Raw genomic sequence first — 20,338 nt, 5'->3', positions numbered from 1 at the left:
TCCTGTGGACCTGGGAGAGAGGACCACGTGCCTTTGCCAGAGTGGGGACCCCCGCAGCTTTAGAAGGGGGAACCACCACCTGGTTTTAGCAAAGATCCCGGCGACTCAGCTGAGGGTGCCGGGAACCCAGGGAGGTCTCCCAGTTGAGATGGAGTACTAACTGGGAATAACCAGAGGACTGCCTGAGCCATGGACTTCTATTTCCTGTCCTGAGCTATGGTACTCTGGACTGGGCAATGGGGGAAGGAAGGAAGGACTGTGTCTGTTTGTGGGTGTTTTAAGGGACTTTAGGATTTTTGATAAAGACATTAGGTCACTACTTTAAGTTTGTATAGCATTAAATAAACATTTCCTTTCCTTTTCACAAATCTCTGGCATTGAGAGACGTCTCTCCTCTGGAGGCAGACATGACGGACCTGGGGGCTTTTTTCAAAAATAGTATATCGTCCCAGGCCTCCCCCTTGTTTGTTCTGTAACAGTATTGCAATAATTTTTCTCTGTTTAAGAAATACCTACAAATGCAATGGACACAGCAGATAAGGGTCCTGCTCTCATAACGACCTCAGCCTGCATGGAGAGATAGATGACTAGACAGGAAATTCACTCAGAATTAGGAAGAATGCCACAATAAGGGAAGTGGTTGGTTGAGGGGGGTCGTGGGAGCACGGAAGAGCCTTGTTCTCAGGTTGGGGTGGTCAGCAACATTTTTTGTGAAGAAACGACATTTCTGCTGAAATCTGAAAGATGACTATAATATAGCCAGGCACAGGGGAAGCGCAGAGAGGGGAGGCAGGGGTGAGAAGGGCCGAGGCAGGGGGAACCAAGAATGCAAAGGTGCAGAGCCCCAAGCAGGGTGTGTTCCGAGAACAGAGAAGTGGAGGAATGGAGGGATAGAGTGGGAGGGCGGGTTGGCCTAGACCATGGTTGATGAGTGCATGTCTTTGTGGTCCGTCTCCCTTCCTGCTTTGTGACTTAAACAGGACAAAGCCCATGTCTCCTTTCGTCCCGTGTGCCCCACACCGAGCCTGACCCTCGGCAGGCCCTCAATACGTTTGCTGAATGGAAACGAGAGAGGAGGATGTGGCCTTTTCCTTCAGAGCGCCCTGTCCAGCAACATTTTCATTTGTTTATACTTGTGAGTCAGGCATTCTCAATAGCCTGGGGAAGTCAGGTTCAGCTGTTAGTTCAGAATTGTCACCTGCTGTGCATCCTGTAGTCCTGTGAGTTGAATGGACCTGTCAGGACAAAGTCAAACTTCTGAGCCAACAAGGTGACCACAGGTCCCACTTCTACGAGTTGCTCCGTGGATGAACTTTTCAAACTCCCGGGGGCCTAAAGATTGCCTGGGGTCCGTGTAGGTGAAGCATATTCTGATTCAGAGGGTCTGGGGCCTGGTGCCACCCCCCAGCAACCTGTATTTCTAACAAGCTCCCAGGTGGTGCCAGATTCTATAGGTCCCTGAATTACGTACACTTTGATATGAATTGCACTTCGTGTAGCTAGGTGCTAGACAACGTTGCCATTTTTCCTGGCCCTAATTGCAATGGCGATCTTGGAAGCAGGTGGGAGCCAGGTTCTGAAGGGCCCTGGGTGCCAGGCTCAGGAGTTCGGTCTTCATTCTGGAGACAGTAGGGAGCTATGGAGGCTTTCTGAGCACGGTCAGGGATCGCTGACCAAGGAGATGCATCCGGAGCCCAGGCGCAGGGTACTGGAGGGCTGCATGATTCACTACCAGACAAGAAGGGGTGGGGCTGAGGCTCGAGCAGTGCAGGTGGGAAGGCAGAGGATGAAGGGTGCTATGGACTGAATTGCATCCCCCCAAATTCACATGTTGAAGTCCTAGCCCCGAGCACCTCAGACTATGACAATATCTGGAGACAGGGCCTTTAGACAGGTGATTACATTAAAAGAAGGTCATCAGAGCAGATGCTAATCCAATACCACTGGTGTCTTTATGAGACAAAACTAGGACACAGACACGCACAGAGAGACAACCATGTAAAGACACAGGGAGAAGCGGCCATCTACAAACCAGCGACACAGGCCTCACAGGAAGCCAACCCGGCTGACACCTCGATGGTAAACTTCCAGCCTCCAGAAGTGTGAGAAAATTAATTCCTGTTGTTTAAGCCTCCCCTCCCCCGCCCCAGTCTGTGGAACTTTGTTGTGGCAGCCCTAGCAGACTAATACAGAGAGGACGGATTTAAGAAGATTAACCAGGTTGTCAACTGTTCGGATGGTATGGGGTTGGGGGGAGGGTCACACTCTAGGATTACATACAGATGGTTTGGAAGTTAGAAAGACCAGGGAGAAGACAGTGCTATTACCAGAAGCCGGAGGGGGTGCTTACAGGGAGGAGCAGGGATGGAGAGGAGCAGAGTTGGACCAGGTTGCACAGGAAGTGCCCTGGGACCTTCAGGAGGCTTGCAGGCAAAGCCAGGCAGTCGGGCAGTTGAGAGGAAGGAACAGAATGGTCCTTGTGTCGACTGGGGCCCTTGGCTGCAAGCAGTCAGAACTGGGTGGGGCTAACTTAAGCAAAAAAGGAAGAATAGGTTCCTGGAGGCTCCCAGCAGTGATGGGAGGGCTTGATGCCAGACTAGGAAAGTGAGCTGGAGGCGCGGGAAGCTGGTCAGCTGTGAGCAGGGCCAGAACCACATGTCAGGGACAGCCTGTGTGCGCTCTCGGGGCTGCTGGCCTGCCAGTGCCCCCTCCCGCTTGCACCCGTTAGCGGATTCCTTGCCAGCCTTCGGAGGGGCTTAGGAAAGACATTCCATTACTGGGAAACCAAGCAAAGACATGGCTCCCATCACCAGGTAATGAGCTGATTACTTCCATTATGACAATGAGGAAACTGAGGTTCAAGGAGGAAGTCACTCACCCCAGGTCATACAGTTCACACCAGGTCTGTTGGATTCCAGCACCCAGCCCCTGCCACTGCACCAGCTGTCACCTGGCAGGTTCTTCATGGAGCCCACCCCTGGACCCGGGAGGGCCTTCCAAGTGGTCCCCAAGCCAGGCCCCTTGTCAGGCTGGGAAGGAACCTCACCTGCCCCCTTTTGAAAGGGGGAGCTCCCTCACCCTGTCTACTGGTGCTCCCCAATTCTCCCACTGGAGAAATCCCAAATTGCCTCTCATCAGGAGCAGGGCTAAGACTGCTGGCTCCAGAGCCCCGGAGGCCTTGGCGCGGCCTGTGCCATCATCTTCCGCTCATCCCAGCGCCGGGCTGCAGGTAGATCAGACTCAGCGCTGCGTGAAGTTCCAACACAGCTCAGCAGGCTTTGTGAATACATTAGTTTTATTGTCCCCTAACATGCCACAGGGGTGGGGAGGAGGGGGGGGGCGCTGGAACTTGATATGCAAATATATGCAGATCGCATCTAAATGAGGGTGTCCTAGGATTAATGGGAAGAGAAGGCAATCAGAGCGGGGCCCCGGGCTCTGCGGTGTTTCGCCTGAAAATGGCTCTCCCGGGAGGGTGTTCTTGGGCTGTGTTTCAGAGCGTGTTCTTTGAAGCAATGTCTCCACAGCACAGGGGAAGGAAGAGCTGCGGAAATTGGTTCTGGATTCTTCCTGGCAAAATGTTCTCAATTGCTTCAACTGTGTTGGGGTGAGCTGGGGGGAGGGGGGAGGATCTCAGAGCCCCTCGCATCTCAGGGGCTGTCTCTGTCACTGATTTCTAAATCAGCGGAGCTTGCTAACATCCAATTCCGGGCCCCAGTGATTACTGAATCAGAATCTCTTGAGAATCTGTATTTTTTTAAAAGTCCCAGCCTTGGGAAATACTGATGCAAGCCAGCGGTTCTTCATCTCAAGTCTCTTACAGGTTTCAGGGGCCCCATAGAGCAGTGTTTTCACCCGGGTTGCATATGAATCACGGGGGCTTTAGAAAAAGTCCCAGGCTGTACCCCAGACCCACTAAGTCAGAGTCTCTGGGGAGGGGGTGAAACCCAGGCATTACTGTGCAGAAGACAATCCTAGTGGCTCCAATGCGCAGCCACAGCCGAGCAGCACTGCCGAACAGGTAGCCTCCTCATAGGCTGGCGTTGTACCTGTGTGCTCTTTGAGGCTATATTTAGCTCCAGGCCCTCCACTCCCTGCTGCAAATTTCAGGAGCCTTTCTCTCTGGGAAGAAGAGTGTTGTCAGGGCTGATGTTCAGCTGGTGTGCACCGGAACAGAAGCACCAGCTGCTAAATATTGAAACATTTCCCTACCCCTTGGAAACAGGTGCTGCTTTAAACCTTAGCGCCCCAGAGCCCTAGCCTCTTCCCCCAGGCCCTTAGGGCTGCGGATCCAGGACAGAGAGGATTAGTGATCCCCCTCACCCCCACCGCCCCTAGCTCTTTGGACTGAGTCAGTTCTGATTGGTCAGGGTTCCTGACGTCCCGGTTGTTAAATATTTGATTGTCGGCCCTGGCTGTAATGCGGTGAGGAACATCAGCTTTACAGCCAGAAAGGCCTAGCTCTGGGTACTAGTTCTGTGACCTGGGGCAAGTGGCTTCATCTCTTGGAGCCTCCGTTTCCTCAGCTGGGAATGGCCTCAAAAGCATCCTCCCCACCCTCCCCCACCCCGCGCCTTAGTGTTGGGATGAAATCTGACTAAAGCAGAGGTCTCCAACTGGAGCATGCACCAGGATCACTTGGCAGGCTTGTTAAAATAAAGATGGCTGGACCCCACCCAGAGGTGCTGATGCGACAGTTCAGGGGTGGGGGCCAGTGAGGTTCTGCGTTTCTAACCAGTTCCCAGATCGTACTAATGCTGCTGGGCCTGGGGCTGCATTTCGAGAACCACCAGAACCAGGAGATGCCTGAGAAAGGGTGCGGGCCACGAATAAGGGTGAGACCCAGGTTTGGGAAAGGGGCGAAGAAGTCGCCAGTCGCCCCATGTGCGGCGTGGATGTCCCCCCGCTGGTCCGACCGGCATGGACTGGTGAGCGACCACTGGCTGGTTCGCCTGTGACTTCCGGGGAGGGAGGCCCCCCTCGCTTCTCCCCACTGTGAAGGGGACCAGGCCCAGACCTCCGGGGGCTGTGATCCGGAGACTGTGGTGCTGCCCCAGAGGGAAACAACGCTGAACCCTGCAGCCACTGTAAAAGGAAGTGCAGCAGGGGTCTGGTTGTTCCGTGCCGGCTACTTTAAGGGTTTTTTTCAAATATCGGAAACAATCTTCGTGGTGGCGAGGGGTGCATAAGAGGAGCGCAGCGGGTTCTCGGGACATGAAATTATTCTCGATGACAGCACAACGATGGACTCATGTCACACGCATTTGTGCAGGCCCACGGCGTGTACACCGCTAAGAGTGACCCCTAAACTATGGCCTTCGGGTGACCATGGTGTGTCGGGGAAGCTCGATCAATTGTCACAAATGACCCAGCCTGGTGAGGGATGCCGATAAAGGGGGAGGCTGTGCATGTGTGGGGAACAGAGGGAAATCTGTACTTTCCTCTTAGTTTTGCTATGAATCTGAAACTGCTCTAAGTATAAGTCTTAATAGAAAACCAACAAAAAGTTAAATAGTCTTTAAACCTGTTTCTTGGGGCTGCATCTGCATTGCTGGAAGCCAAGCGTAGCCTTACCTGCCAGGGGGCAACCTGATGCCCAAGGAGCCAGTCCCGGCCTCATCCTCTTTCCCCCTCAATTTGCACATGCCTCCCTCCAAGCACCCTCCAAGCACTGTCCCTTCTCCTGGACAGGAACCTCTCGCATTAAAGGAAATTCCCCCTGACTGTTCTCTGCCCCTTCCAGCCACCCTAATCCTTAATTCTCCTTCTTTTACCCACCCAGCCAAAGACCCCACACCCGTTCTCCCTGTTAGCTCCTGGCTCCCCCTTCAGCGTGGCCTCTGGGCACCCGCTCCTCGCCCAGGCTGCTTCCCCCACTGACTTCCTTCTCGCCAGATCCAGTGACCTGACATCAGCATGGGACTCAGAGTCAGAAGGCCTGCGTGGGCGCCCTGCCTGCCTGTCACTCACCAGCTGTGTGACAGTGAGCACACCGAAGCCCCTCTCTGGGCCCCGGGTCCATAGCCTTGGACATGGTTTACAATCTTCGCCTCCCGTGAATGCCCAGGAATTCTACAACCTCAGACTCAAACACGTTCAGAAGGTCCGCAACTGGGTGCTGCTCAGATGTGATAGGACACCTACCAGCTCTGGGAAAACCGGCAGGTCCCCCCACCTCTCCCTGCCCAGGCATCGGCCATTGGAACGATCAAAGACCGAGGTTGCTGGGGGCACCTGCAGACGGTGGGAGGGAGGACAGGGTGAGGGTGTCAGGTCTCAGCTGAGCCCCAGGTCTGCCCCTTGCTCGCCTGTGGACTCGGGCCACTGCTGCAGCCTCGCAGCCTCATCAGTAAAAGGGGTTTATTTATGAATCCAAATTTGTAAAGTTACCTGGGATCATGAGTCCTGATTTTTATTTTTTTTAAAGATTTTATTTATTTATTTTTAGAGAGAGGGAAACATCGATGTGTGGTTGCCTCTCATGAGTGGCCTGCAACCCAGGCAGGTGCCCCAGCTGGGAATCAAACCAGCAACCCTTTGATTCGCAGGCCAGTGCTCAATCCACTGAGCCACACCAGCCAGGGCATGAGTCCTGAGTTTTAAAGGTGAGAGCACTAGCGTAACAGAATTATCACAATGAACTTTTTTTCTGCGTACCTCGTACGTGCTAAAAACGTGCAACGTATAATCTTGTTTTATCCCCCCCACAACCCTCCTCATTTTACAGATGAGGAAACGGAGACATAGGGAGGCAAAGTGACTTGTTGAAGGTCACATGGTCAGAAGGAATAGGAGCTGGAATTTGAACCACCCAGGAGGTCTGGTTTTAAAGTCTGTGCCCTATGGCTTCCTGTTGAAGGACCTCAGTACAAATAAGTGGGAGGTATGACAGTATTATTATCAGGGCCTCTAAGAGTCAGCCTGGGAGTTGCCACCACCCTGGGGCTAGGGATGGCAGGTGTGTTTGTGGGTGGGGGTGGGTGCGTGAGTGATGCTCTCCCCTGGGGAGACACCTTGCAATATACACACCTTTCTGTTGCATCCTAGACACCAGTGTCTTCCCAATATCCTGCCAGAGCTCTCAGGCCTGGCTGCCCCTCCCCTCTCGGGCAGGTTTGGGAGAAACAAGCTTGGAGTTCCCCCGTCCTTTAGGGAGAGAGATTCCTCATCTCGTGAGGCTGACCCCCGTCTGGGGGCCTGGAGTTACTAATAGCAGCCTGCAGGGCTGTGTCATCCAGCGGGTGACTCAGGGCTCCAGGCTCGGCCCCCTCCCCATCCTGATGGGGCCTCCACCCGGGTGAGGGGCTTAGAGCTCAAGCTATAATGCTGGTCAGGCTGAGAGGGTGCCCACCTGGGGGTATACCCTGCTTCCTGCTTCCTCTCCCAGGGCCTTGGCTAAACTGCGTTGTGGTGTCGGAAGGAGGGGCTGGGGAAGTGGGGAAGGGGATGTGGTAACCAGAACCACTTCCTGCCATTGCCGTGTTGAAAGCCAAGTTCTCCCCAAGTTCCCCTTGGTGGGGGTTGGGGACCCGGGGGGGTGAAGGAAGAAGTTGGGAGGGAGTGAGGGAAGGAGGCTTCTTGCTTGGACTGACTCCAGAAATCAAGTCCCGAGGTTCCTGGTGGCATGTTTCTGCCCTGTGCCCAAATTGGTGAAAACAGCCAGCTGGTCCACAGGCATTTATGTACAATTAGAGTAGCCCCAGCACTACCGTGCGTCAGGCACTTTGTATCTGTTCATTCGCTTGACCTGTATAACCCCCCCGAGGTAAGCACTAGTGTTACCCTGGTCTCACAGATGGAGACACTGAGGCGCTGACCGGTTATGCCGACTACGGGATCACACAGCAGGTCCCCGCCAGAGCTGAGACTGGGACTCAAGCTGCTTGGCTCTAGAGCACGGACTCTCAGCTGCTGTTCCCGACGGTGGCCCCTCCCCGCCACCATCCCCCACACTCAGTCCCCCCGCTTCTTGCTTTGCGACCTGAGAGAGGCACAGTCTCTCCTGTAGGCCTGCCTCAGTTTCCTCCTTTGCATGATGGGGGCATTTGGAGTAGACAAGTACGCCTCCCTCTTGTGACATTTGTCCCTCTGGCAGTGAATTACTCCTTCAGTTTCTCCCCTCCTGGAATCTCGGCTCCGTGAGCTCCAGGCAAGAGCGGTCTCCGTGGACTGCTGCATTCCCAGGTCTTAGCACAGTGCCCGGCCCGGAAAACCTCAGCCAGTGTGTGTGGAGGGAGTGGTCTTTAAAGGCTGGAGGGTCCTCATCAATCATTTGAGTACATGTTGAAAGTTTGGGACCCTTTACATAGGAAAATCAACATACATCCTAGGGGGTGCCTTGGCCCCTCCCACCCACCCAGGGCACGTGTGGCAATGTTTGGCAACGTTTCTGGTTGTCACAACTGGCAGGGGGGAGTGCTGCTGGCATCTGGCGGGGGGAGACTGCGGACCTTACTAGATGTCCCCCAATAATCAGGTGGCCCCCACTGCAAAGGATGATCTGGCCCGAACGTTAATAGTGCTAAGTGCGAGAAATGTGGCATGTATACACAGACGTGGCCTATTTTGTACAGATGATGGCAAGCTGGAGGGGCTCATGAATTCTTCTAAAGCCCACGTCTGCTTGCAGATGGAGGCCCCCTGGATGAAAGGGCCTCCTTGTTTCCATCTCTCAGGTCATTGGCCGTGGCCCGCACGCTCAAGCCTGGAATATAGTCTCCCTGGGTCCCTGGTTCTCAAGGCTTAAGCCCCCTCTCTGATTTTCAGTGGGTGAAGGGGATTAGGGAAAAAGGTTCCAGGTTTTAAGCCCCCCAACACCCCCACTCCCCTCTGAGATAACCCAGAGTTACCTCCGTTCCCTGGAAATGGCCATAAACACAAAAAGCTTCAGCACTAGGGGGCCTAGGTTTGAATCCTGGTTTTGCGTATGAACTCACTGGGTGATTGAGGCAAGTTCCTTAACTGCTCTGAACCTCAGTTTCCTCCCCTGGAAGTGAGAGGGGTACTCATTAAACCTACCTCCCAGATGGGGGTGAAGACAGGATCAGATGCTGGTGGAAAGCTTATCGCAGTACGCCACAGTAAATCCCAAAAAGTGCGTTATTGTTATGGCTCCGAGGCGAAGTGACTTGCCCAAGGTCACATGGCTGGGGAATGGCAGAGCTGGGGCTGAAAACCAGGACTGTGTGACTCACTAGTTAGTGAACTCTAAAGTTCCCAATTTCCTATACGAAAAGCTAATTGTCTCCATCTCACAGATTCATTTATTAGGTAAACTTATAAAGTACCTGGCACGGCATACGACCTTTAGACACGGCTTATTGAATTTTTCAGTTGTCTTTCCCAAATAATAATTCCAAGAGGGCAAAGGTGGATCCTGCCCCCCACTGGCTGGCCGGGAAGAAGGAAGGGAGGGAGGCTGCTGGTTTATTGGCATACGCGGTGCTCCTGGGAGCTGGCGGGGGTGGGGGGTGGGGGTGTGAAGCAGGGCTGGGGAACCGGAAGGGCTCCTGGAGATCATGTCCCCTCCCCAGCGTTTTACAGTTGAAGGGTCTAAAGCCCGGAGAGGGGAAGGCATTAACTCTAGGTCACACAGAGGTTTAGAGCCCACGACCCCCATCTCCTGGTTCCAAGTTGGAATCATGATCTCAGTCCAGGAAATTGAAAGCAATCACAGCTGGGTCTGTTGAGGGCTTGCAGCGTATACCCTATTGTGTTATCCATAACACGTATAAGCATGTTACGTGTTTGATCTCGTTTTATCCTCAAATCAATTTAGGGACAAAGGGCCCCTTTTTTACAGCCGAGGAGACAGACTCAGAGCGGTCAGGACATTGGCCCAAGGCACTGAAGGAGGAGAGTAAAGCCGCGTCTGCTGGCCTCCAGATGATACAAATAAACTCCCCCCCGCCCAACCCCGCGCTAGCCTGAAGGAGTCAGCCCCTGAAGACAGGGGTGGCCCCGGTGGAATTCCCCAATTCCTGTCTAGCAGAGCCCGCCCGTTTCAGGCCAGGTGGGGCCGGGAGAGGAAGCTGAGTCAAGGGTGGTGTCCAGGGAGGAGACACTTGGAGGGAGCGAGCTTGGGAGTGTGGGGAAGGGCCCACAGAGGGGTCTGACGGGGAAGGGGACCCCTAGGTTCAGAAAGAGGCCTCGGAGGATCTTGCATCTCCTTCCCCTTGGGCTGACCTCTCGGGGCCTTCGATGGAGGGTGCAGGGAGTCCTCTGGCCTCGTCTCCCTTCCTCCCTTTCATCAAGTTCTCACAAGCTGTGCATTTTGCAAAACCCAGCCTTCCCCTACAGGCCTGTGGTTTCCTGTGGGTCTCTGTGGGTCTGGGGTCCTGCCTGATTCAGCAATGGGGACTGCGGGCAGCAGGGAGGGAGGAGGTGGTGTAAGCCCTTTCTTTGCTTTCACACACACACACACACACACACACACACACACACACCCCATCCCCTGAGTCAGCCCCTGCCTCGCCTGTCCGGGAGGGGCGGGGTCACTGATCCAGTTACCAGCTCCTCTTTAAAGCCCCCACCAGGGCAGCTGCAGCCAGACACTGCTACCCTCACCATGCGCCCCTGGCTGCCCCCCGTCCTGGCGCTCCTGGTCCTGGGCTGCTGCTCTGCTGCCCCCCGGCCGCACCAGCCCACCGTTGTGGTCTTCCCAGGAGACCTGCGCACCAACCTCACTAACACGCAGCTGGCAGAGGTAAGCAATCGCCTCAGTCTAGACTGGAATCCTAGGGAGAGCATGGGGTTCAGGGGATGCTTTGGGCCACACTGGGGGTCAGGGGCATGTCTGGAGGACGGAGGTGTCTAGGGTCAGGCACTGGGAGGGAAGGGTGTCCTGTAGAGGCTCTGGGCAGCGACGGCTAGGAATGGGCTAATGAGGGTTCTCCAGGTGGGCACTGGGGAGTGGTGTAGGGGAGCACTGGAAGGTTCTGGAGTGGGCATGCGCTGGCCGTGGACAGGGACACACCCTAGGGGACCCTGAGGTAGGCATGGCCAGGAGTATGCAGGGCTGGGAAGGAAATAAGGATGTCCCCACGGTCGGGAGATGCTTGGGTGGGCGGAAGCCCTGATGTCCAGGTTACGGAGACCGGGCCCAGCGCCTTGTTTCTAGCCAGCCCTCTGGAGCTCCCGGAGGGCTGCAGTTCTGACCCAGTGGGGCGGAGAAAGGCAGTCAGCGCGCTGGGCCCTCTGTGCCCCTCGGTCCGCAGGAGTACCTGTTCCGCTATGGCTACACCCAAGTTGCCGATATGCACGACCGCAAGCAGTCCCTGAGTGAGGCGCTGCGGCGCCTCCAGAAGCGCCTGGCCCTGCCGGTGACCGGTGAGCTGGACAGCACCACCCTGGAGGCTCTGCGTGCCCCGCGCTGTGGCGTCCCAGACGTGAGCAGATTCCAGACCTTCGAGGGCGACCTCCAGTGGCACCACCGAAACATCACGTACTGGTGCGCGGCGGGGTCCCGCGGGGCCGGGCGGGCGGGGTGGGGTGGGGTGGGGAGACGGGCTCCGCGCGCTCAGGCGGCAGATGACCACCTCCGGTCCCAGACCCATGCCTGGACTCCACTAAACGGGCAGCCTGGGGCAGGTGGCTTCCCCTGTGGGGAAGCGCGCCTCGGATCTGAGTCCTGCCGGGGCCATTGTGAGTTGCCAAAGGGAAAATGCATCTGCCTGCGCTTTACTGACGGAAGCCGGGAGCTGAAGCCGCTGAGACAGGGGGCGTTGCGGCGGCCCCGGCTCCCGCCGCTCACTTCCGGCTGGACCCAGTCCGCCCGCCTTCCTCCCGCAGGATCGAAAACTACTCGGAAGACTTGCCACGCGACGTGATCGACGACGCCTTTGCCCGCGCCTTCGCGGTCTGGAGCGCCGTGACGCCGCTCACCTTCACCCGCGTGTACGGCCGGGAGGCGGACATCGTGATCCAGTTCGGTGTTAGGGGTGAGAAAGCGAGAAGGGGAAAGCCAAGCGGGTCCGGGCCGAGACCACAGAGGCAGGGCCACGGAGACCAGAGGGGGCGCCGGACCCGGCTTTCTCTTGCCTGCGCTCCCAGCCCTGGCCGCCGCCACTCACCCTGGTGGCGTCCGCTCGGGCGCGACTCCGCAGAGCGCGGGGACGCGAGGCCTGGGTAGCTGCTCTTTGGCGGGATTTCAGCCCCCGATCAGTCCAGTGCCCTTGGGCAGCCAACAGCCTGCCCCCGTGCACTCTGCCCCCGTGCACCTCGCTAGCTCTCTGTTCCCATCGCTTCTTCAGAGCACGGAGATGGGTATCCCTTCGACGGGAAGGACGGGCTCCTGGCGCACGCCTTCCCCCCTGGCCAGGGCATCCAGGGAGACGCCCACTTCGACGATGAAGAGCTGTGGTCCCTGGGCAAGGGCATCGGTGAGACCCTGCGCCGCCGCGGACCCCACTCCCCTTTCTTCCCACGCGCATCATCAGCCTCCCTGACCCTGGCCCCCCTCCTCCTCCTGCAGTGGTTCCGACCAGGTTTGGGAACGCCGATGGCGCCCCCTGCCACTTCCCCTTCACCTTCGATGGCCGCTCCTACTCCGCCTGCACCACGGACGGCCGCTCGGACGACCTGCCCTGGTGCAGCACCACCGCTGACTTTGACACTGACCGTCGGTTCGGCTTCTGCCCCAGCGAGAGTGAGTCCGGGATTTTGGAGAGGATGGTGGTTGGGGGACGGCGGCGGGGGCGGGGGCGCCCTATGCTCTCCAGGGCCAGAACTCTGGGCTTTCCTCCCAGCTCAGCCACTAGTGCTGTGCGGTCTGCAAGCCACTCTTTTGCTCTCTGAGCCGTTTCCTCACCTGTGGAATGAGGGCAGGAGGGGTGCAGTACATGGGTGGCCCGTGGGTTAATAAACTCGGGCAATTTGCGGGCCTCCCCAGAACTCTATACCCAGCACGGCAACTCGGACGGCAATCCCTGCGTGTTTCCCTTCACCTTCGAGGGCCGCTCCTACTCCGCCTGCACCACCGACGGTCGCTCGGACGGCTACCGCTGGTGCGCCACCACTGCCAACTACGACGAGGACAAGCTTTACGGCTTCTGCCCCACCCGAGGTACCTGTGCCCTGCTGGCCAGATTCAACACTGGTCTGCAAAACGTTTCTCCCCGACCCATCAGTTTGTCCCTCCACTTGCGATTGGTTCTGGGGACCACCCAGGCTCTGCCCACTCTCACCATAGCCCCTCCCCCTCTGACTTCCAATTGCTGCGGCCTCAGTTCACAGGGCTTGGCCTTTTAGCCCAGCCGGCTGCCTCTCCCTTGGTCTCCAGTGTCCACGCTTAACTTGGACTCAGCTGTGCTCTACATCGCCCCCTAGGCTTTAAAAATGGGACCAAGGTTTTCTAGCTCCTTGTTTGGCCCGCCCCTGGCTCCTTATTGGACCGACCCACCTGGCTCACCCAAGGCCCCCCCTCTCTTCAGTCGACTCCACTGTGTCCGGGGGCAACTCAGCGGGGGAGCTGTGCGTCTTCCCCTTCATCTTCCTGGGCAAGGAGTACTCAGCTTGTACCAGGGAGGGCCGCAGCGATGGGCACCTCTGGTGCGCCACCACCTCGAACTTCGACAGAGACAAGAAGTGGGGCTTCTGCCCGGACCAAGGTGGGCAGGGGTCGAAGGTTCTGGGGCTGGGTGTAGTGGGCGGCCAGGGCTGGGAGCACGACCCAGGGCTCACGTCTCCTCGGGCTCTCTCTTTCCTCCAGGATACAGCCTGTTCCTTGTGGCTGCACACGAGTTCGGCCACGCCCTGGGCCTAGATCACTCATCTGTGCCAGAGGCCCTCATGTACCCCATGTACAGCTACACGGAGAAGCCCCCGCTGCATGAGGACGACGTGAAGGGCATCCAGCATCTGTATGGTGAGGCTTCGTGGCAGGGATGGAGGGAGGAGCAGGAAGGGCGGAGAGCCTGGTGGGAGGAGTTGGGACCTCGGCGTCTGTCTGCCGAGGAGTCTGGGTCTAGTGGGTTGGACCTGCTGCGCTGCTGCGGGGTCAGCGCTTGGAGATGGCGGTGAAGAGCGCAGGCTCGGGATGAGACAGACGTGGGTTCAAAAGCCAGTGCAGCCACTTCCTGGGCTGGGTGGCCTGGGATACATTAGTTTGCTGGCAATTTCCTCATCTGTAAAGCCGGGCTAATGATAGTACCTGCCTCTCAGTGTTGTTAAGAGGTTTCAATGAGTTACAATAATGCCTGGAACGTAGTAAATGCCGTGTAACTGTTTGGTATTGTTGCTGTTGTTATCACTTACTATTAGTATTATTTCCTCATTTTAAAAAATGGGGGATTTTAAAGAATCTACTTCATAGGGTTTGTTTTTTTTTTAAAGATCACACAAGCTAAATGGAGTTTATAAAGCCTCTAGCAGTAGATTTGCCACTCCGTTTGAGCGCCCCAAACCACGTCTCTATCTGCGGGGTCGGGGGTGGGGGTGGCCCTGCCTGTCTCATGTTTATAGGGCCCGGGCCTGACCCAGGGATCCGATAAGTATGGTTTGAATGCAAGGCGAGTGTAGGAAATGATGAGGCCTTCCTGTGCTTGAGGGGGTGGGTGGGTAGGCAGGCTCCAGCGTCTAAAGTGAGGAGAGTGGGTGCCAGGAGGGATTCCTGATGGGCTGTGAGGAGTAGCCCGTCCATGGGCACCCAGGTATGCAGGAATAGGGGTGTCTCACTCGATGTCTCCTCTTAGGTCCTCCCCCTCAACCTGAACCACAGCCTCCAACCACCACACCTGCAACCCAGCCCACCGCGCCCCCCACGGTCTGCGTCACCAGTCCTCCCACTGCCCGCCCCTCAGAGATCCCCACTGCTGGCCCCACCGGCCCCCCTACCGCTGGCCCCACAGATGCCCCCACTGCGGGCCCCACGGGTCCCCCCACTGCTGGCCCTTCAGCAGCCCCTACCGCGTCTTTGGGTCCAGCGGAGGATGTTTGCAATGTGGACATCTTCGATGCCATCGCAGAGATCGGGAACTACCTGCATTTATTCAAGGATGGGTGGGTGAGGGGCAGAGATGAGCGGTGAGGGAGGGCGTTTGGAGGGGAGACCACCCTGTCCTTCCCCTCCCACTGGCCTTTGTCTCAAGGCTCAGTGCCCTGCTGTTTCCTTTTTCACGTTCTCAGAAAGTACTGGCGGTTCTCTGACGCCCAGGGGCGCCGGGTGCAGGGCCCCTTCCTGATCCGGGACACGTGGCCCGCGCTGCCCTCCAAGCTGGATTCCGCCTTTGAGGAGCCAGCCACCAAGAAGATTTTCTTTTTCGCTGGTTAGTTTCCTCCTTTTTCCCTTCCCTCCCCACCATCCTCACCAATCTGGGAAGACCAAGAGACCAAGGATAATCCAGAAAACGTTCGGGTGCGCATTTCAAAAACGTGTCCCCTCCTGGCAGATTTCGTTTAGCAAGTTTAGGGGGTGCTGCATTTCAGCTCCCCTTGCACAATCCTCCCGAGCGCCTCTGCTCGTGGGCACAAAGGCTGCGGGCCCGCCCGGTTCCGAAAGGTCTCCCTGGATTTTCCCTTTTGACAGTTGGGGAGACTGTGTGCCTTCTCCCTGCCCCCTGGCCGATGCGCCCCTTCTCCCCTGCAGGGCGCCAAGTGTGGGTCTACACGGGCACGTCGGTGCTAGGCCCGAGGCGTCTGGACAAGCTGGGCTTGGGCCCGGAGGTGGCCCAAGTCACTGGGGCCCTCCCGCGTGGTGTGGGTAAGGTGCTGCTGTTCAGCGGAGAGAAGTTCTGGAGGTGAGAGCCATGGGGACCGCCGGCAGGGGGAGCCCCGGCGCTATACGCCTGTCCGCCGGCTCAGCACCTGTCTCCTCGCCGCCTTCCCGCAGGTTCGACTCGAAGACGCAGAAGGTGGATCCCAAGAGCGCCACCTATGTGGACCAGATGTTCTCCGGGGTGCCCTTAAACACACACGACATCTTCCAGTACCGAGGTGATGGCCGCAGACGGGGCCGGGGCGGTGGGGGGTGGGGGTGTGGGTTCCTTCTCCTAGACGCCCCTCCCTATGCTAGGCTCCACGGCCTTAGAGATTGGTCCAATTCCAAGCGAGAAAGGAAAAGGCCCCTGCGACTGAGGCATATATCCCGGCACAGTTACAGAGGCAGGGACCTTCCCCAGATCATCCAGGAGACACAGGGAAACAGCCAGAATTAACACCCACATCTCCTGCCTCCCCGGCTGAAAGTTCTTTCCCTTGCAATACAGGACATATGGTTTGCAGGAAGCCTCGTCGCTTTATTAGACAATATTTGCCAGGCCCTGGGCTGCCACTGGGGATATAGTGATGAGTAAGGCGATTCGTAGCTGTGTGTCTTTGGGCAGCAAGTCGCCGCTACTCCTGGAGCCTCTCTTACCTGCCGGAAAATCGGGACAGCTGGAGTTGCCCTTTCTCTTTTTCACCACTCACATCCGGTTGATGAGTTCTGTTGATTCTACCTCCGAAATATTTACTCTCGTTATCTCCTGTGCAAACACCCTAGTCCAAGCCATCCTGGTTGTCCAACGTTGTTAATGTACTCTCTGGGGGTAGGGAGGGGTGAGGAGTGGAAGGCAATAGTCTCTGGAGTGACTCCAGACATATTCCAAGGCCAAAGAAGCTAGCAGGAGCTGACCCCTCCTCCCCTCCCACTACTCCCTCTGCTCGCTCGCTCCGCCCCCACTGGCCTTCTGGCTGCTCTTTGAACACACCAAGGTCAGTCCTTGCTTCGGGCCTGTGTGCCAGTTGTTCTCTCTGCCTGGAAGGTTTTTTTCCCAGATTGTCACCAGGCTGCCTCCCTCTCATTCTTCAGGTCTCAGCACTAAAGCCACCTTTTCAAAGAGGCCTTCTCTGACCTTCATTATCTATTCGCTTACTTGCTTTTGTTTCCCCTCCACTGTCAAAAGCAATCTCATTTATTTACACGGCTGCTTGCTAATCATCTGTCTTACCCACCAGAGTGTAAGCACCAAGAGAACTGAGATCACGCCTGCGGTTTTTCTCTGCCGCATCCCCAGTGCTTCTAACAGTGCTCGGCATGATAAATCTTTGTTGAATGAGTAAATGAATGAAGGAATGTTGAATAAATCATCCAGAGCACCTACTGTGTGCCAGGCTCTGTGCCAGTGCTTTGCACATTGGTGTCTATGCCCTCTAGCATCTCTGTGGGGGAGGTGAAAGTGTCCTATGAAAACCTTGGAAAGATCTAGAAAGGGCTTCTGTTTCTGTGTGTCTATGTGGGAGATTTGGAGTCACCCCTCTTGTACCTGCCTCTTCCCTGCAGAGAAAGCTTACTTCTGCCAGGAACGCTTCTACTGGCGTGTGAGTTTCCAGGGCGAGGACAACCAGGTGGACCAAGTGGGCTACGTGACCTTCGACATCCTGCAGTGTCCCGAGACCTGAGGCCCCCCCATCCCACCTCAGCACTGCAGTGTGGGTCCCCGTGGGGACTCTCCTGATGGGGAAGGAGCCAGTTTGCCGGATACAAACTGGTGGGTCTGGTTTGAAGAACAGAGGATGAGTGGGGGTGGGCTGGGCCCTCTCATCCCACCTTCCTTTTCTGTTGGAATATGTTCAATAAACTTGGATTCTCTAACCTTGAGATTTATGTATGTATGTATGTGTTTAACGAGTAGAGTGTTCACCATGGGCCAGGCAGAGTTCTAAGCACTTCATAAGTGTTAAAATATTTGATTTTTCCTATCGGGAAAGGATAATGTGATTACTCCTGTTTCGCAGCCAAGGCAGCGCCTAATTATTCATTAAACCATTGTTGAGCCCCTACATGTGCTGGGCACTGGGCACAGACATGAATTGGACTGTGTTTGTTTTGGATCTCCCTTAGTGCTCCTCAAACTTTAGGATGCAAGGAAGTACCCTTAGAACTTGCTCAAATGCAGACTCCAGGCTCTCCCCCAGAGAGTGTAACTTGGTTACAAGAGTGGTTCTGTGAATGGTAGGGGGTGGGGTCACACTTGGAGAGTGTACGGTGTGTGACCCTTTATCCTAAAGATGTGTGTGTGTGTGTGTGTGTGTGTGTGTGTGTGTGTGATATTCTGTGTGTTGTGCTTGAAGTCTGGGAATGTTCCCCAGTCAGGATGACATCTGACCTTGTGCTGAATTTGGAAGGATGAGCAAGAGTTTCTTCTTGTAGAAGTAGGACTTGTCTTCTAGGAGAGTTATTTACCAAGAACCTCAATGTACCTTCTCTCTAACCTTCACACACGCATCCAAAACAGCACATAGAAGGATGCTAATTGCAGCCTTGTTTGTACAGTGAGAGCCTGGAAACACCCCAAGTGCCCGGGATAAGGCAGTGGGAAGATACAATACAGACTGTGTGCACGATGATAGTGAAACTGACAGTTAGCAGTACACACGGTTAGGTATTCCATCACAGGGTCTAGAGACACAGGTATCAGTGTTAACTCAATATTTCAATTGCTTTTGTTGTCATGCAGCTTATAGTCAAAGATAAGGAAAATATGTTAGTTATGTCCTAGAGGCCTGCCTATAAAGTAAGTTCTGGGAAAAATGTTTAAAAGGACATTTTGCTTGAGATAATAGATGAATGTAGCTAGTTAAGCACGAAACAATAACAATTCACAATATGTTTAGTTTCTGCCTTTTGCTTGAAAGATAACATCGCTGATGCAGCATTATGAGATGTTTTGTAGAAGCTTGCTTCTGCAACCTGGTTATATCACCTGACACAGAGATGAAGGCACCAGACAAGATGATGTCAAAAAACTAAATTAATCAGAATAAGGAAAATCGCTGAGGCTTGCATGAGAACTAGCCAATCAGCTTGCCCCTTGACCTGTAACCCCTACCCCTCCATCTTTGCCTTTAAAAACCTCTGATCAAAAGCCATCAGGGAGTCTGGATTTTGAGTATTAGCTTGCTGTTCTGGCATGGTGCCCAGCCAATAAATGGCTTTAGTTTTTCCACTGCAAAACTCAGCGTTCAGTGTTTCGCTCTGCTGCACGTTTGGTGTGTGGACACTCTTCCTGTTGGCGACAATAGTAGCTGCCCCCAGGATAGCACTGACTGAGTGCCAGGCACTGTTCCATGTGCTTTCTCTGTGTCCACACAGCTCACCCTTCAATTAACCCTATGAGACAGGTACTAACTACCCTTATCTTACAGGTACTGTTAATATTGGCATCAGCCGCCCACCACCCCCATTTACAAATGAGGAAACTTAGGCGCAGCTCGCCTGAAGTCTCATAGCCGGTGAGAGGTGGTGGGGGTGGGATTGGAATGTGTGCTCCTGATGAAAATGCTGGGAGAAGAGAAAGGGCGGGCAGCGTTGGGGAGCTAGAGATGACTCAGAATTCCGGTGTGTGGATGGGTAGGGCGCAGAGAAGATTCTGGAATGACTGAGGTAGGAATGGTGGTCTGAACCAGATGAGAGAAGGGCTGAACGCCAGGCTGAGGAGTGCGCACTTGACCTCAAAGGATGACTTGAATGAAGGCTGGGGCAGGCGAGTGGAGGTAATGGGCTCCCACACTCCAGGTGGGAGTGTAAGGAGGGCTTCAGAGCACTGCCTCCCAGGCGTCCTCTGGGTGGACCCCTTCTCCCCTAACTCACCCATTTCTTGCTCAGGAATGACCTGCTTCCATTGGCATGCAAATATTCCTTATAACGGCTTGTTGAAAATTCCTCTGGGTCCCCGAGTCTCTAGATATAATGTTCCATTTCTCTGTTCCCCATCTGTGGTAGAATGTCCTCAAAGTAGGGACGTCTGCTCACCGTCTCCACTTCCTGCGTTCCCATTCAGTCAACTACTTCCCGCCCGGCTCCCAGCCCACTACATCGCTGAAGGCACTGTCTTCGAAGCCCCCTGCGATCTTCCCGCAGCCAGATGCTACGGGCAGCACAGTGCGCACTCCGCTGTGCGCACCCTGCGCCATCTCCCAGGTCCTTTGACACTGTTGACCATGCTCATCCTCCAACAGCGTTCTTACTTGGTCTCTGGGACACCTGCTAGTCCTGCTTTCCTCTCAGCTCCTGGGCTGGGTCTTCCTGTCTCCAACCTCAAGTGATAGTGTGCCGGTGGGCTCTGCCCTCGGACTTCTTCTCTGTGCACGCTCATTCCCTGTGACCTTGTCGGCTCCATGAGCTTTAAGTAGCATCTCCAGAGTTTTGTCCCCAGCCTTAGCCTCTCCTCCAAACTCCAGACTCGTATGTTCAGTGGCCAACTCCGCACAGTCCTTTTGTAGGCATCTCAGCCTAACAGGCCCACCTGCACTCTTGGGCTCCACCTTCCAAATAGGGCTCTCGTCAGTTATCACCACCATAGGAACAGACTACATCATCTGCCCTCAGGCATGCTTACAACCTGGTCGGCCCTAAGATGTA

The 20,338-nt window shown here is 55.6% G+C and overlaps 1 protein-coding gene across 1 annotated transcript; it reads left to right on the top strand.

The window, feature by feature from the left end:
• Positions 1-10,435: 10,435 nt before the first annotated feature.
• Positions 10,436-17,575, top strand: MMP9 (matrix metallopeptidase 9). Its single transcript, XM_045833629.1, has 13 exons — positions 10,436-10,705; positions 11,217-11,449; positions 11,791-11,939; positions 12,252-12,380; positions 12,473-12,646; positions 12,890-13,063; positions 13,431-13,607; positions 13,709-13,864; positions 14,691-14,997; positions 15,124-15,263; positions 15,584-15,734; positions 15,827-15,930; positions 17,258-17,575. The coding sequence occupies exons 1-13, from the start codon at positions 10,568-10,570 to the stop codon at positions 17,374-17,376; spliced, it is 2,151 nt and encodes a 716-aa protein (XP_045689585.1). The 5' UTR covers positions 10,436-10,567; the 3' UTR covers positions 17,377-17,575.
• The last annotated feature ends 2,763 nt before the right edge of the window (positions 17,576-20,338 follow it).

The sequence above is a fragment of the Phyllostomus hastatus genome, unplaced genomic scaffold (assembly GCF_019186645.2).
Source record: "Phyllostomus hastatus isolate PE091 unplaced genomic scaffold, TTU_PhHast_1.1 phas_contig_17, whole genome shotgun sequence".
Taxonomy (NCBI): domain Eukaryota; kingdom Metazoa; phylum Chordata; class Mammalia; order Chiroptera; family Phyllostomidae; genus Phyllostomus; species Phyllostomus hastatus.
Note: the sequence above shows the minus strand (reverse complement) of the source record. Positions and strands in the feature narration are given on the sequence as shown.

Excerpts from the sequence above, each read along its gene's own strand:
- MMP9 (XM_045833629.1), top strand. The coding sequence starts at position 10,568 with ATGCGCCCCTGGCTGCCCCCCGTCCTGGCGCTCCTGGTCCTGGGCTGC. Across the intron at positions 13,064-13,430 it reads CGGCTTCTGCCCCACCCGAG|TCGACTCCACTGTGTCCGGG; the intron begins GTACCTGTGCCC and ends CCCTCTCTTCAG. Across the intron at positions 15,735-15,826 it reads AGCGGAGAGAAGTTCTGGAG|GTTCGACTCGAAGACGCAGA; the intron begins GTGAGAGCCATG and ends GCCTTCCCGCAG.